Source organism: Leguminivora glycinivorella, chromosome 13 (genome assembly GCF_023078275.1).
Source record: "Leguminivora glycinivorella isolate SPB_JAAS2020 chromosome 13, LegGlyc_1.1, whole genome shotgun sequence".
NCBI classification, from domain to species: Eukaryota; Metazoa; Arthropoda; class Insecta; order Lepidoptera; family Tortricidae; genus Leguminivora; species Leguminivora glycinivorella.
The window spans coordinates 1,639,423-1,657,915 of NC_062983.1; the positions used below are offsets into that span (position 1 = coordinate 1,639,423).

The following is an 18,493-nucleotide window of genomic DNA, read 5'->3' on the forward strand; positions in this document are numbered from 1 at the left end:
ATGAGTTGGCGAGTCACCGCCTGCCTTTTACAATTGTGAGACTAATTGTCACGGCAGGTGTCCGATAGTCTCCTCCCATAGCCCTTTAACCAGTTCATCCAACTTTCAAAACAATAACCCATGACCTTAGCTCCCATCGCAGCACAAAAGTGCTGCACTGCAATAGTCTTTGCACCTGGCGGGGACCATCTCCGATTGTATGATATTGTGCGCTCGGGGATGGTATCCGCCACGTGTATCCCTTGCCTTTAGATTAAAATGTCTAAAAGGGCCTCTGTGCTGTTGGCTTCCGCCCCACGCATGCCTCCCAAAGGTCCGGGACCCCATGGTCCCGAGATATGGAAAAGACAAACAAATAATAATAATAGGCGTAGGGATGTGACGACCCCATCGCCCATTGGTTTTACCAGTGCAGTCAGTCAACGCAGGGCAGCTTGTGGCGAGCTGTTGGGGAACAGCGACCCCACGTACCCGAGTGCTCCTGGGGAGTCCTGTTACCCGTAAGGCGGGTGGGTGGGACAGTACTCTCTACCTCTGGCTTGCCTTGGCTGGCCGTCCAGAGTGGAGTCGTTAGGGCTACATGCCCCAGGGGTGGAAGTGAAAATTTGCATAAGACGCGAGTTGGTACAGTGGCTGTTAAGTGGCTGTGGCAGAAAGCGGTGTACACCTCTCGACACCCTTGAGTTCTCACACCGGTGTTGCCCTTGAGCCATCTTGGATGTCGCTTTTTGTGGGGGCCCATCTTGTGGGGACGAGTCACCGTCTGCCGGAAATAAAATTGGATACCGTTTTATTAGGCAGGCGTCCGGTTTTTTATCCATAGCCCAGTATTTAGTCCATCACTTTCATCAAAATAGACCAGTTCATTTTAGATTCCATTAACTCTCAAATAGTCCTTACACCCTGGCGGGTGTTGCCTCTGCGTGTGTCCCATGATACGGGCAAGGGCAACATCCGCTCGGTGTACCCCTTACATTTCATTAAAGTGTCGAAAGGGCCTCTACGCGTTGGCTTCGGCCCCGCGCACGCCTCCCAAAGGTCCGGAATACCATTGTTCCGTGATGGGAAAGACATACAAATAATAATAATAATTGTCAATCGCAAAGCGTATTTCTTGAATATGGTATAAATTGATTTATATTAATATTTACCATCAGGTGGATGTTGATGGCGAGGTGACAAGAAGTGTCCTAACCTGGAGGGTAAGAAGAGAAGACAGCGGAAGACAGCTGGTCTGCCGAGTCTCCAACCCTTGGTTCCCGGCGTACACGATGGAAGACTCAGTGATCTTGGATGTTATGTGTAAGTTGATGAATTGCTTTACTGGTTTTTATTTATTTGAGTGCTTTTGGAAATAAAACCGTGTTACAGGAACCCATCTTTTAAGTCATAGCCATTGAAACCTATGTTGGACAAATAAATGATTCCGTATTCTGTATTCTGAAAGTTCCTTATATGGTACATAGAATCTGTATAAGTAGCCCAACAATTTCAAACGAAAAGAAGCCCAAAAGTAAAATACTAAGGACAAATCGTAATTTAGAAATTGAAACTTATTTCTCCATCATGATCATTTAAATAGTACCTAATTATGATGATTAGATTGACTGATTGAGTATTTTTGCGAGAGAAAACAATCGGTTTTTGGAATTAAATGTACTTAATTTGTATTTTTATTACAAATATTGGATTTCAAAGCAAAACAGTATTTTGTAGATTATTTGCATTATCAAAGGGTAATTTATGCATAAATCTACATAACATAACATAATCACGCCTGTATCCCATATAGGGGTAGGCAGAGCACATGAACTACTAAGTTTCAGTGCCACTCTTGGCAAAAAGGGGTTGAAAAAATCCAAATTGTGACGTTGCCCTGACAGGTCGCCAGCCTCTCGCCTACGCCACAATTTAACCCATATCCCACAGTCGACTTCTACGACACCCACGGGAAGAAATGGGGTGGTGAAATTCTTAACCCGGCACCACGCGGGGGGGGGGGATAAATCTACTGCATTGAAATTAAATTTGCCACCAGCAGCTATCGCAATTAAAAGGAACCTTATGTATGCGTAGCCAAATTAACATCTTTTCAGTGTAAATATGTAACTTTCACAGTTCCTCATATTACTGCTGCAGCTAAATTAAACCTATATTTGTCTTCAACTCCCAGATCTGAAACAAGTACTGAACAAGTGTAGGTACTCTTTACGTGGTGTTTAAACTGTGTAAAATTGTATTTAAACGTCGTGTTTGCGATGTAGATGTGCAGTTTTGTAACTATGCTCATTAGTTGGAGCCATTTTAAGGCAAAATATTATGATGTATGTGTGGTGTAGTGTATGCGCGTTCATACCTTGGATGTCTGATGTGAAAACCTTATAACACCATAGATTAAAATATGAGAAGATCATACCATCCCATACATTAAAATGCGACCGCCTAAGAACGCGCATACACTACACCACACATAGATGGCGCCACAAAAATTGCCTTGTTGCCATCGATTATTTGTAGATTGGCGTTGTCACTTTCAAGCCATAAATCTATGTCAAAAGTGACAACGCCATCTACAAGTATAATCGAAAGCTACAAGACATGTTTTTGTGGCAACATCTATGTGTGGTGTAGTGTATGCGCGTTCTTAGGCGGTCGCATTTTAATGTATGGGATGGTATGATCTTCTCATATTTTAATCTATGATAACCACTCAATTGCTCTAAAATTTTCAATGGCCTCTATTGACAAGTAAAATAAAGGTGACAGCTGGTAACTAGAGCTACCAAAAGAACTGAGTGGTTAGCACATACATACAATCACGCCTGTTTCCCAGAGGGATAGGCAGAGATCACGGGTGTCCATTTTCTACGATCCTGACAAACCACTTTCGCTTCATGCACTTTCATAACGTTCCTCGTCGGTTTCGAGTATTTCTGACCGAATGGCACAAACGCTCGTAGATATCTATTTCTATCGCTCTTGCGTAATGGCGCGACAGAACCAGACTACCTTTCGCGGCGTTTCGTTTTCGTTTCGCGTCGTAGAAATGCCATCCGGCTACGGGGCCTGGCCTTTTTGGAATATTTCTCCGACTTGATCGAGAAAAGTTCCTTAATACCATTAACCTTATATTTTTTTTAAAGACTACGAAATTTTGACATTGCAGTGACAGGTTGCAGGCCTCTCGCTGCAATGTCTCTCGCCTACGCCACAATTTAACCCATATTCCACAGTCGACTTCTACAACATCACGGGAAGAAAGGGGTGGTGATATTATAACCCGTCACCGACTAAATATACATACATACATACAACATACAATCACGCCTGTATCCCATAAAGGGGTAGGCAGAACACATGAAACTACTAAAGCTTCAGTGCCACTCTTGGCAAATAAGGGGTTGAAAGAAAACGAAACTGTGACATTGCAGTGACTAAATATCGATACCTTTGGGTTCAATTGGCGTAAAGGACAAAATGCAGGTTTTCAGGAGAAGCAAAAAACAACTTTTTTTTTAGAAAAATGTTTATATCTTTTTTGTTTTTTGACCTATATTTGTGACGTATATAGAAAAATATGTAGATTTTTAGTATTCTTCACCTAGTGTAGCAACCGTAGTGATAACCTAAACGGTTTAGAAGTTAGAGGGTTGTAAAGGACACGTCAAAATGCTATGGACGTCCTTTACACCCACGATTTTTTTGAACAATTAGAGTTGATAGGGTCGTAAATGACGGTCTTAGATGATTTTTATACAAATTCGGGGCGTAAATGTAACCGGAATAGTACAAATGGCAACTGTTTTTAGCTTAGTTTACAATTGAGAAACTTGAAAAATGTATCAAAACGTAGTTAATATGGCATAGAATAGCCACATTAGTGTTACAGTGTATATTTATCTAAATATTTAGCAGAAACAAAGAACAAGACTATTTTATATCCAGTTTTGCAATAAAGAAACAACATTTGCTTAAAAACTATCTAATATTTTGGAAAGTTATTATTTTAGTACTCGGCGCTCGGCTGTCTCAATAAGTTACGCATTCAGTATTTAATTCTAGCAGGGAAACGCTTTCGTAGTTTAAGTAAATATAAAAACACTAATGGTAATCACGTAAACTTTAATCAGCAACTGTGAATAGTAGACTATATTAATACGACAGTAATTTTAAGTCTAAAGTAGAAAGAATTTTTAAGAATAACAGAACTAAGAGTTAAGTACTTATTTATAAACGCAAGTTAGGACGCGTATACAAACTGTAGTCAAGACTACCTACTATGTTGATTCATATTTTTGATAATTTTAAAACAGAAGATTGTTATTTAGTCTTAAACCTGTTAAATAAGAATAATCTTAATTATGAGTTCAATCCTAAAAATATTATAGTCAATGCTTTAAGTATCTGGGTACATAGCCAAGTCACCAAACGCTAACGCTCATTCGCTAGCGAAACGCACCTGTTATTGTCGCACTAAATGTTAGTATAGTCTACTGTTAAAGTTTACTGCCGGCGTAGCTGAATGGCAATCGTCGACGCCAGACGCCGACAAAAATGCAGTCTGGTGCAATACGCAAGAGCGATAAAGATATATAGCTATGAAATAGATATTATCGTGAGCGTTTGTGCATTTGGATACGTACCCTGATTACCATAATGTTTTTTTTTTAATTACCTACATCTCGCCGCAGTATAATAATACTACGAAAGCGTTTCCCTGCTAGAATTAAAGACTGAATAAGTAACCTACTGACTATTCAGACAGCGGCGAATACTAAAAAAATAACTTTGAATTTGTTGCCAAACTATTAGATAGTTTTTAAGCAAATATTGTTTCTTTATTACAAAACTGGATATAAAATATTAGTCTTGTTCGTTTTTGTTGCTAAGATAGCTTAGATAAATAATACACTGCATTAAACTGATGTAGAGCTACTCGTATTCTATGCCATATTAATAAGTACGTTTTGATACATTTTTCCAGTTTTTAATTGTAAACTTAGGACAACATTTGTACCATTTCGGTTACAATTACGCCCCGACTTTGTATAAAAATCATCTAAGACCGTCATTTACGACCCTATCAAATCATGGGTGTAAAGGACGTTATAACATTTTGACGTGTCCTTTACAACCATCTATCTTCTAAATCGTTTAGTTTATCACTACGGTTGCTACACTAGGTTAAAGATACTCGTAATCTGGATATTTTTCTTATACACGTCACAAATATAGGTAAAAACAAAAAAGTGGGTTTATCTTTCTCTTGGAAACCTGAATTATATGTCCTTTACGACAATTGAACCCAAAGATATCGATTACAGTTGCGGATAAAATATTTTTAGTGCTGGTCGTAAAGGACGAAGAACAAAAAAACTTGTCCTTTACGCCCAACTTTATCACACTACTATAGAAAGTGATCCTTAGAAAGTAAGAGCTTAAAGGGCAACAATATATATCAAGGTGACTTACGACTATATTTTTATTTGTAGATTTCCTTTGCGACACAAATAATAATTTATAATTAATGACTTGATATTTACGCCCCTTCAGAAAAGCTATTTTTGCAAGTCCATAGTAGAAAATCTTGGTCGTAAAGGCAACTTTTTAAGAGATATCGAAATTTTAACTACACAGATCGATAGCGCTTGAAATTCTGAACAAAACTGTATATATAACTCATTTTCGCCAAAATGTCCTTTACGCCAATTGAACCCAGAGGTATCGATATACAAGTTTTAAAATCTACGTGTTCCATTCTACATATAGAATTATATTGACCGGCATATAGGCCGTGATTATCTTTTTGATTTTTGTCGAGCTCCCGATAATTCGACGTTGCATGCATCATGATCACGGAAAACTGACGAAGGCGGGTGGATGTCAAAGTTGCATAGACAGCGCGCGATCTACCCTCCTTCGCGCGCGTCGGCTGCGTTAACTTTCAGCGTTACCACTGGTCGCATTCACACTCTAGTAAGTCTAATGAAAATAACCGTGAATCATTCAAAACTCGCATCGCTGCAAGCGCTGGTAGCCTATTTTCCCATGGAACCTTTTTAGAAATCAAAATATCTGACGGAACCCTTAAATTATATAAATACAAAAAATGTTTATTGCAATCTTTATTTTAATAAAAAAGGTTTTATATTTCTTAACAATTTGATAATTTTATGGAAGAGAGGTGAAGTTGCATATCAGGTAACCAAGATTCACCCGGAGCCCCCAGAGAGGCTTTGCGGAGCCCTAAAGTAAAATCCATAAACCTACGGACCAAATTGACAAGTAAGTGTGAACGAATGTTGCCACAGTTTGGCCAGTGTCGTTCTTATCGGTATTTAAATTATGATTACATCGTAGATTTAAGGTGTACCCAGACGGGACAATGAAATTGGCAATTTGATCGGCTAATCAATATACCAACTTTTTCTGTGATTTCGACAGATCAAAAGGTCTGTAGACCGCTAATTAGAGATATTTTTTTTATTTCGAAGCAGCAATAATATTATTCGAAAATTATATAGATATTTATGACATATTTGCCATAGCGTGACAGATAATTGATTATCGTCGGACATGGTATTTTACTTTTTACCTACAGGCTCGGAAACCTTTTTATGTTTTAAAACTAGTGGGTAAAAATGCGTGGCATCCATCCACTACCTCGAAGATACATAGAACAAACCAAAATGTGTACCTCTTATTTGAAACTAATATACTTATTCTTGATTTAAACTTGTCTGTTGTATGTACTTTACAACTTGTCGATATATTGTTATCGTCATATACCCTTCCCTATTTTAATTTTGCTGTTCCTGGTATCATTTTACCTGTCAGTCATTTGTCAATTTAGTCCGTAGGATTATGAATTTTACTTTAGGGATCCGCGGAGCACACTTTGAGTATGGCTGGCCTAGAGGTAAGTGCGTGCGACTCTCGTTCTGGAGGTCGCAGGTTCGAACCCCGGCTCGCACCAATGAGTTTTTCACTTATGTGCGAAATGTCATTTGATATTTGCCAGTCGCTTTTCGGTGAAGGAAAACATCGCGAGGAAACCGGACTAATTCCAATAAGGTCTAGTTGCCCTTCGGGTTGGAAGGTCAGATGCAGTCGCTGTCGTAAAACTAGTGCCTACGCCAAATCTTGGGATTAGTTGTCAAAGCGGACCCCAGGCTCGAATAAGCCGTGGCAAATGCCGGGATAACGCAAGGAGGATGATGATTCAAAACTCCCATTCCACATATTCCAAAAACCGGCCAAGAGCGTGTCAGTCCACGCTCAGTGTAGGGTTCCGTAGTTTCCGTATTTTTCTCAAAAACTACTGAACCTATCAAGTCCAAAACAATTTTCCTAGAAAGTCTTTATAAATTTCTACTTTTGTGATTTTTTTCATATTTTTTAAACATATGGTTCAAAAGTTAGAGGGGGGGACGCACTTTTTTTTCCTTTAGGAGCGATTATTTCCGAAAACATTAATCTTATCAAAAAACGATCTTAGTAAACCCTTATTCATTTTTAAATACCTATCCAACAATATATCACACGTTGGGGTTGGAATGAAAAAAATATCAGCCCCCACTTTACATGTAGGGAGGGTACCCTAATAAAACATTTTTTTCCATTTTTTATTTTTGCACTTTGTTGGCGTGATTGATATAAATATTGGTACCAAATTTCAGCTTTCTAGTGCTAACGGTTACTGAGATTATCCGCGGACGGACGGACGGACGGACGGACGGACGGACGGACGGACGGACGGACGGACGGACGGACGGACAGACAGACATGGCGAAACTATAAGGGTTCCTAGTTAACTACGGAACCCTAAAAATGACACATTTCACATATCCAAGTGAAACACAACTAGGAACACCACAAATACGGCAAGTTAAGAGATAAATCCAGTCGGTGCCAATTTGGACCGAGTTCAAATGCGTTGTATCAAATACGAGTCACTCAAGTTGAATAATACGTATGCTTTTAACCCACAAAGATAGGTAGTGATGTATGAACTTTAAAATGATTAATATTAAATCAACTTCGAATATAATTTATTTTTTTTATTATGATAAGAAATTTATTGGATACATAATTCTAAATAAAAACAATAAAACTAATCATAAACTAAACCTTGATATAAAAATAAATACTTAACTAAACTAAAAATACATATTAAAACCGGCCAAGAGCGTATCGGGCCACGCTCAGTGTAGGGTTCCGTAGTTTTCCGTATTTTTCTCAAAAACTACTGAACCTATCAAGTTCAAAACAATTTTCCTAGAAAGTCCTTATAAAGTTCTACTTTTGTGAATTTTTTCATATTTTTTAAACATATAGTTCAAAAGTTAGAGGGGGGGGGACGCACTTTTTTTTCCTTTAGGAGCGATTATTTCCGAAAATATAAATATTATCAAAAATCAATCTTAGTAAACCTTTATTCATTTTTAAATACCTATCCAACAAAATATCACACGTTGGGGTTGAAATGAAAAAAAATATCAGCCCCCCACTTTACATGTAGGGGGGGTACCCTAATAAAACATTTTTTTCCATTTTTTATTTTTGCACTTTGTTGGCGTGATTGATATACATCTTGGTACCAAATTTCAGCTTTCTAGTGCTAACGGTTACTGAGATTATCCGCGGACGGACGGACGGACGGACAGACAGACAGACATGGCGAAACTATAAGGGTTCCTAGTTGACTACGGAACCCTAAAAACTAGATAAACTCCTTAGGCATGGTGCCGTAGACGCTGGCAGCATTTCCTCGCTGTATCGCTAGGCTTATTCTTTGGGCAAGGAAGCTGCCAGCCCTACGGTCACCGCTGACCTCTGTCAGTTTTTGTTTTAAATATAATTATAATTAGACATTGATCAGTGGTTATTTTGTACTTAAACGAAAAATTCGAAATCGAATTTTCTCATTACGTCGTAGTTAAAATGTCTGTTAAAAATTGTGTAGCCAAAATCATATTCATAACTGTTTTATCTAACGCTGTGTTCCCTAAAAGCAAAACGCGTATTTTATAGTTTCCGATTTATACGTCGAGGACCCTTTTAAACTGTTGAAAATATCACAAATTGGAAATAGTTGCTCTGGCTAACCCGAAACAGAATCTTTTATCTAAAATTGCACAAACCAAATAAACCGATTCTGACCAAAATAACTTTTAAAATTATTTTTGATTTAAGATGTAGTCAGATGCCTATGGCATAATAAAAAAACGATGTCCAGGGTACGTAGCCGAATGGCACAAACGCTCACGAAACGAAACGCTCGTAGATATCTATCTCTATCGCTCTTGCGTATTGGCGCGACAGAGCCAGACCACCTTTCGGGGCGTTTCGTTTTTGTTTGGCGTCGGAGAAATGCCATTCGGCTACGGCGCCAGGATAGAAAAGGACGCATAGAACTGCTCTTTTGAGGTCATAATTAACAACTTTCATTATGAGACCAATGCAAAAATCGCGGAAAAAAATTGGCCGTCCCATACATTCCGACTGACGTATTAGCCTCTCATTTCTATGGAACTTAAAAGTCACTATGCAAGGTATGGCCGCTGGTACTATTAATTTTTAGCTGTATATTATTTAGGACGTATCAAAACCGTATTACAATTATAAATCAAAACCAGCTACAATTCAAACAAGCTACATTTTCTAATCATGAGTAGGGTGGCCAGAAAGTCCTGTTTGCGGACGGTCCGACCGCGGCCGCGCGTGTGGCCACCGCAGTTTACTGCGATAAAGAGGACATTTTAAATGTATGTATGTAGCTGCTGTTTGTTGAGTTACTTGGTACTAATGGGTTGGTAGAGTGTGGCTAATGAAATATTACCCCAACTTTTGGCGGGAAATTCAAAAAATCTAGGGCTGGTCACATTTGGTATAGTAGGAGATATAGTTTTGATACTAGAAAATATTTTTGTTTTCTGTGCACACTTATATTGAAAATCAATAGAAATTGCTAATATATGTACAGAAATTTGACAAAATCTGTTAGCATTTGACGTATTAACCTAAAAGTTTGACGATGGTTATTGGCATTTAAATATTAATAATTAACGTGTATTACAAGTATGGATGAAAAAATTAAAAGTGCCTGTTAGTATGTCTCACCACAGTTTAAATTAGACTACTATGCCAAATTTCAACTCCAACTTACAACATTTGCATTTGCTTGTTTGCTCACAGGCAAGACAGAGGCCGAAAGATGTGAAGTCTCCAACCCGCATTGGGCTAGCGTGGAGACTATATAGCCCGAGCCCTCTCAGACATGAGAGGAGGCCTGTGCCCAGTGGAACGTATATAGGCTAAATTATATTATTTATTTTATTTTTTATATTTTTATATCAAATTACTACTGACCAGTCACTTCACTGATTTCTTCTAAATATTGGTTTTTCGTAAGTAAGTCGTTACGTTCCAATACTTTTATTTTATTAATGCTTTCCAGAGCTTCGAGTTTCTCCTTGTCTTTACACTCTTTTCCTGTTTATGAGATTTAAGTTTTATTATATTCACATACTTAATCAAAGTTATAGGCAAATGTTAGAACTAGTACTTAAAGTATCAAAATATTAATAGAGCACCAACCTACTATATTGTTCACGACTTGTAAACATTGCAGTTTTTCATTATATGCCGCTTCACGTCGACTTCGCTCTTGGTTGTAATTATTTATTAGCTTAAACAGCAAATTGCGGACCTCGCTTGGTATCGTCATTGTTATAATATTTAAGATTTACCCTTAATAACCCGCGAACAATTTGAATAAGTGACATAAATTGACAGCAGACTTTTAGCCTTTTTTTTTAAACTATAGACAATTGGTGATACCACAAGGAAATATCTGTCAACAATATTTGGCTAGCCAGACTCTACATTGTTAAATTAGAAAAAAAAGTTTTGTAAATTTTTTGCAGTCAGCGACAAAGATACAGCCAAAATCCTAAAAATTATATGAATACAGGGCTTTATTGCCTTTACATAGTGTACGTGTAGATGCGCCACTTTTTTTCTTCAAAGTTGTCCCCCCCCTTTTTTTAATTTGGAATTTTTTATGCGGTGTCCACTCAAATCGCGAGCTTAGGATTGAACTAAGAGAAAACAAAAGTGTCTCAAGGTTTTTTTCCCATTCCGTTACCATTTTTTCATACATTTTGTTTGGCGGTAAAGGGCTGAGGGTTTGAAAAATGTATGGAAATCTTGGGACATTTTTTTCTCCTATCAGGATCGAAAGACCTCGCGATTCTGAGTATAAATAAATCGCGTAAAAAATACCCATGTTACAAAAAAAGTGGGGCGGAGAACTTTAAAAAAATGGCCCAGATATAGTTTTTGTACTTTGCTTAGTTTCAGTTTTTGTTATTTTTTTAAAGTATTATTTTGACTTAGCTGGGCTACGTATTTATTTTTTAATTTTTTCGTCACGTTGCATATATTTAATAGACTGTGGTTATTATATAATTGTATTTTACTAGTATTTTAATAAAAGGTGGAACAAATAGCTAGCTAAAATAACTCCTTTTATGTTTTAAATAATAACTATTTCAGTAAACTTTATTCGGAGTTGTGATTGAAGCAATGAAAAAAACTTTTATAAGTAAAATAATTTTAATTTTGAAATATATAGTAAAATAGTATATTTCGTTATAAGTGCGAGAAGTATGTCATTACTTCACGAGCCCCGAGACATTCTCGCACGTGTGACGAACGACGTTTTTTTAATACAGTTGCGAAAAAACACTACTACAACGAAATAAAACAATCCAAACTCTCAATTTTCGCATTGACATTGACGCATTATTTGACAATTTAAAGGCGTATTTTTGAAGCTTTTAAACTTGAGTGCATATTATCGATTTTGCTATTCATCCAACACAATTTATTTCATTGGGTGCCATAAAAACATAAACATTTACGATTTGGGACGATTGTTTAATGTATATTTTAATTAAATCGACCCATTTATGCCTCGGTATATTGCAAATAACATTAAATAATTATGACAAATCGCGTAACATATGAAGGTTTTTGAACGTGCTTGCATTAAGAGACAACTCTAATTTGACAGAAGACGCCTTTCGTTCCATTCTGTTCACATGACTCATTGTGACCTTTTTTTCACAATATAAACCATTTTATAAATTATATTTAATATTTTTAAATATTAATGCCTTAATTATAGTATGTTTAGTTTTATTCCGTCTTAGTAAACTGGACTAATATTAAAACAACTCGGTAAGTAGTCGTAAAATGGAACGCATACTTTTTACGCACTAGTGCGTAAAAACCAACTTTTCGCACGCTAAACAGCCAAAAAACGGGCACTTTTTGAGCAACTGTATTAAAAAATATTTTCTCTCAGAATAAACTGAAAGAGTGCCCTGTCCTCAGCCGCAGTCAAAGTGAAAGGGTCAAAATATAATAGGTATAACTTTCCAATTAAAATAAAAATGAGTCCGTTGTTCAAAGACTTCGCCTAAGGGCCTTTAGTGGAGTTAAAGCTAAGAGGTTTTAAATGTTATTAACCTGGTGGTATTTGATATCTATAAAAAAATACCCAGAATTTTAATGGAATTAGAATAACACGCGTTCACGTAACAAAATTGAATCATACTGGTTGAAATACTTAAAGTCATTCATAGTCAAGATACTCCTATAAATTCTTTGTAATTCCATTAATATTAAATGTATACAATAGGTGCATCGACCTATTGTATACATTCAAAAAGTAAACAAGCAACAAACATAAAAATGTATATTGAAGCGTTTCCTTTTTTTTCCCTTTTTTATTTTGATATTTTTAGCGAGTTTAGGTCAGTTCTACTTATAATTACGAGCACTTTGCAAAAAATGTCCCAGAATTTCCATACATTTTTGTTACCCTCCTCTTTTATTAGCCCACAAGCTATATATGAAAATAGTAACACAATAGGATAAAAATCGTATATGGGACAATTTTTTTTTATACTACGTCGGTTTGCCACCACCGCAAGCTTACGGCCCGCCTGATGTAAAGCGGTCACCGTAACCTATGGACGCCTGTAACTCAAACAGTGTCACAATATGCGCGTTGCCACCCCATTAGAAACTTGTACACTCCCTTTTGCTGTGTGGTAAGCTATTAAGATCGAAAAAGCTAGTAATTAGGGAAGAAATATCATAAAAATCAAAAATATTACAATTTAAAAACAAAACACTCTCTTTAGTCTTTTTCATACAAATAATGTTCTCCAAAAACCGTCCTTATTCCATCAGTTCCGTTGAAATCGATCTTCTTCCCGAAGTAATCTATCGTTATTACGCCACGACAAAAGAACTTTGTTATTTCATTAACGTAATTCGATCAGTATCACCATCGACTTGGTAAATAAGAGTTTCTGAGGACAAATTCAATTTGGTGTTAGAAAACTGGGGGATTCGCCAAGGAGGCGTAATGGGACCAGTTTATATTAGGCCTTTACAGATATTTCTGTAGCTCCTTTTAAAAGCAATGGCTCATAAAAAAATGTTATTACTGTATAAATGATTTTTTTAATGATATTTTCTAGGATTGAATAATTTTATGATGACATTGTAATTAGATTCTATTTATTAAGGTGAGTTTTAGTTTTGACTTGTTATATAAATTGGTATTATAATTATAGTGTTAATTGTGTGTATCGTCTTAAAATGTATGTATGTACGCCTGTAAAGGTAGAGTTTGGTGAGACTACTTGAGTAGCAAATATAACCTAATATGTAATTCATTCTCCACATGCATAAATCATTTCATTTCAAAGAGCACAAGTGTCACGAGCTCCTATGTGTAAAAGCTCATGTACGTTATGTGGAACTTTTACACGTGTAGATAGATATATAGATGAATAGACAGATAGATCCGTTTATTTGCTTTGTTTGTGCCAATATTGGTTTTACTTTAACTAAGCCCACAGATTTTATTGATTCTTGTGTCTCATTTTTGGACAAAATCCTCTCTTCTTTTTCCATTCCATCAGTATCTGTAGGTAAGTATGCTTTATCCAACATACTCGATAGTGCGAATATCACGAAAAATGTATGAAGTTTTTGGTTCTAGTAATTTTGGGGGCGGTATTCACTTTTTATAAACAGTTAAATGACGATCGGTGTGACTTAGTTGGTAGTGACAGTGCTAAGCCGCGGTCTCGGGTTCGAATCCCGGTAAGGGCATTTATTTGTGAGATGAGCACAGATATTTGTTATGGATGTTTCCCATGTAGTATGTATTTATCTATACATATAAGTAAGTATATGGGCTAGCACCCATAGCTTTGCTTAGTTTGGGGCTAGGTTGATCTATGTGAGGTGTCCCCCTATATTTAAATTATATTTATTTAAATATAGTAACTTATATCAAAACGTCAGCAACCCTCAGTAGACGTTCAGACGTGAATTAAATCAACTTGAATTTGATACTTGGGCAAAATTTAAGAACGTGTATAATGTTTTGTGAATGTAATAAAGCGTCGCGACTTCGGCACTTTTTTTTATTGAAAAAACCGGCCAAGAGCGTGTCGGGCCACGCTCAGTGTAGGGTTCCGTAGTTTTCCGTATTTTTCTCAAAAACTACTGAACTTATCAAGTTCAAAACAATTTTCCTAGAAAGTCTTTATAAAGTTCTACTTTTGTGATTTTTTTCATATTTTTTAAACATACGGTTCAAAAGTTAGAGGGGGGGGACGCACTTTTTTTTCCTTTAGGAGCGATTATTTCCGAAAATACTAATATTATCAAAAAACCATCTTAGTAAACCCTCATTCATTTTTAAATACCTATCCAACAATATATCACACGTTGGGGTTCGAATGAAAAAAAATATCAGCCCCCACTTTACATGTAGGGGGGGTACCCTAATAAAACATTTTTTTCCAGTTTTTATTTTTGTACTTTGTTGGCGTGATTAAAATACATATTGGTACCAAATTTCAGCTTTCTAGTGCTAACGGTTACTGAGATTATCCGCGGACGGACGGACGGACGGACGGACGGACGGACGGACGGACGGACGGACGGACAGACAGACATGGCGAAACTATAAGGGTTCCTAGTTGACTACGGAACCCTAAAAATGAGTTTTTTACAACGTCTGGGGATACTGGATCTTAACATTGGCGGTTATTAATATGTAATTTAATTTGTAAAAAAGTCTCTAAAGATCTTTTTACCATCAAGTAAAATATCTAAGCCATTGGCACTTTTTTAAAGTTAAAAATAAATACAAGAAAACGGGGAATTACATACATAAACTCAGGCGTATTCCCGAATGGAGTAACCAAAGCCCATGTTGATCAAGTTTTAGTGCTACTTTTAGCAATTAAAGGGTTGAAAGAAAACGTATTTGTAATATTACAATGACAAATTACCAAACCATTGCCCATACCACAATAGAACCCATATTCCACAGTCGACTTCTACGACAGTAGGTAAAGGGGTGGTGAAATTATTATTCACTAGCTTTTGCCCGCGGCTTCGCACGCTTTAGAAAGAAACAAAAAGTAGCTTATGTCACTCTCCATCCCTTCAACTATCTCCACTTAAAAAATCACGTCAATTCCTCGCTCCGTTTGGCCGTGAAAGACGGACAAACAAACAGACACACACACTTTCCCATTTATAATGTTAGTATAGATTAAGAATACCTTAACTAAAAATCACATATCTTCCAAGAAAATGACATGAAATTCTAATAATCTAAGTTCAATGCAAACGAAATTGATCCTTATTAAAATTCAATGCAGTAGTTATTAAAACGAAAAGAAAGTTTTTGATTAGATTTCTTTGCACCCGTCTGGGAAATTAAATGACATTTTTATTAGACGATGGCAGGCGCTAGTTGCAAAGAAAATGAACTTAGTTTAGAATAAATAAAATAAGTTAATAAATGAATATAATAGGAATATTCTTACACAGATTGACGGAGTCCCACGGTAATTTCAAGAAGGCTTGTGTTGCAGGTACTCAGACAAGGATATATACATAAATAAATAAATAAATAAATATTATAGGACATTCTTACACAGATTGACTGAGGCCCACGGTAAGCTCAAGAAGGCTTGTGTTGTGGGTACTCAGACAACGATATATATAATATATAAATACTTATATACCTACATAGAAAACATCCATGACTCAGGAACAAATATCTGTGCTCATCACACAAATAAATGCCCTTACCGGGATTCGAACCCGGGACCGCGGCGCAGCAGGCAGGGTCACTACCGACTGCTCCAGACCGGTCGTCACACATATAATATACAAATACTTTTATACATAGAAAACATTCATGACTCAGGAACAAAATCTGTGCTCACCACACAAATAAATGCCCTTACCCGGATTCGAATTCGGGATTTATATATTATGTATATGTGTTAGAAAATACTGTTAGGGATTTATATAACTACCTAAGTTTTCGTTGTAATTTTCTTTTGTGAATATGTGCACCTATGGACTAAAGTTGCCTGAATTAAATTATTTAATTTAATTAATAAACATAATTTTATGTGCATTTGTGTCGGCCGTAGCTTGAGAAATTAGGTTAAGTTAGAGTTACGGCCGGCGAAAATGGTCAGGAATTGATGATTATCATATCCTTACAGTCTTTTCTATTACATACATACATACATACATACATACATACATACATACATACATACATGGTCTAGCGCAGTCGGTAGTGACCCTGCCTGCTACGCCGCGGTCCCGGGTTCGAATCCCGGTAAGGGCATTCATTTGTGTGATGAGCACAGATATTTGTTCCTGAGTCATGGATGTCTTCTATGTATATAAGTATTTATATATTATATATATCGTTGTCTGAGTACCCACAACACAAGCCTTCTTGAGATTACCGTGGGACTCAGTCAATCTGTGTAAGAATGTCCTTATAATATTTATTTATTTATTTATTTATTTATACATATAATCACGACTGTATCCCATAAAGGCGTAGGCAGAGCACATGAACTACTAAGTTTCTGTGCCACTCTTGGCAAAAAGGCGTAGAAATAAATCCAAATTGCGACATCTTTTCTATTACATATTATGTAAAAATTAGCAATAAGAGTTTAAGGAAATTTAATGTTAAAAATAGTTATTTGTTATACAAGTCATGCCATGCTGTCATGTTTTTATTACTTTTTTCCTCTCAATTAGCTCAAAGGTTGACTGGAAGAGATCCCTTATAGGGATAAGTTCGCCTTTGTACACCATAACTATACTGTATTTCTATGTCCTAACTTGTCTTATGTACAATAAAGTGTTTACATACATACATACATACAAGGTGGCAAAGTTGTATTTTTAACGCCGAGTGTGGAATTAAAAAACGAGCAAGTGAAAGGATTCTATAGTTGAACCACGAGCGAAGCGAGTGGTTCGAGAATAGAATCCAGAACTTGCGAGTATTTTAACACACGGGAAGTAAAATACATTTGGACCCGAGTGTAATACAAAACTTTTCCCCTCACTGTAGCGAGGAAACTACAACGCAAAAAATGCGTTTATCTCTGTTTCCACAGGTGGTAAATCATCTTTATTACTAGATTCACCTACATTTATCAGTTTTAAAGCAGTTATTTTGACTTTATTCAAGGCCAAATTAGTTTACCCACTAGTGGATAAAATGCGTTTTTACCCACTGGTATTAAACGACGTGTTTCCGAGCTAGTGAGAGGAAAAGAAACTTTTAGCAAAAAAATGGCCGAAGTATTAGGTAAATAATATGAGGACATTAAACGTCTATACGAACTCTACATTATCCCAAAGTTTCATCCTTAAGCAAATGGGAAAGGTCTGACGGCTGTGGGCTCTTAGTCCATACTGAGACACGTTTTTTATGATACTAAATGAAAGTAGTTTGGTAGTAGTTAAATGTATTTAGTAAGTAATTTGTTTTAAAAGAATAAAAGGAAGTTAAATTCAAAAGCACACAAATTTCGCAGGGATCCAGGAGGATAGGTAGCGTCACTGTTTACTTTGAAATCTACCTAAAATCTAATATCTCACTTTGTTATTCTATTGTACAATTGAATCGTTTTATTAGTTAAAAATACTGCTTTCATTGAAACTGAACGTTCAGCTCAATGAAAACTGTTACACATTTCTCCTTTGATTAAAAGATATCAAGTTCCAATATGAGAAGATTTCAATTTAAACCAACTCCTACAATTTAGGTAAAAAAAGTTACATCTCAGATACCAATCTATGATTTGTATTAATTTCATTTCTTATGCTCATTTTTTAGGGTTCCGTACCTCAAAAAGGAAAAACGGAACCCTTATAGGATCACTCGTATGTCTGTATGTACGTCTGTCACAGCCAATTTTCTCCGAAACTATTGAAGCGATTTACTTGATATTTGGTACTCATATTATGTAAATCTGTGACCCGAGGACGGACATGTAATTTAAATAAAGGAAAAATAATAGGGACCAGCTTTTGGGGGGTGAAAGTGAAAATCTAA

General features: G+C 36.4%; 1 protein-coding gene across 1 annotated transcript in view; it reads left to right on the forward strand.

The window, feature by feature from the left end:
- Positions 1-18,493, forward strand: part of LOC125232978 (nephrin-like) — a 214,198-nt gene that overhangs the window by 166,510 nt on the left and 29,195 nt on the right. Inside the window, exon 8 of the mRNA XM_048138841.1 lies at positions 1,158-1,302. Coding sequence (XP_047994798.1) covers positions 1,158-1,302 — 145 coding nt within the window. The remainder of the gene's footprint in view (positions 1-1,157; positions 1,303-18,493) is intronic.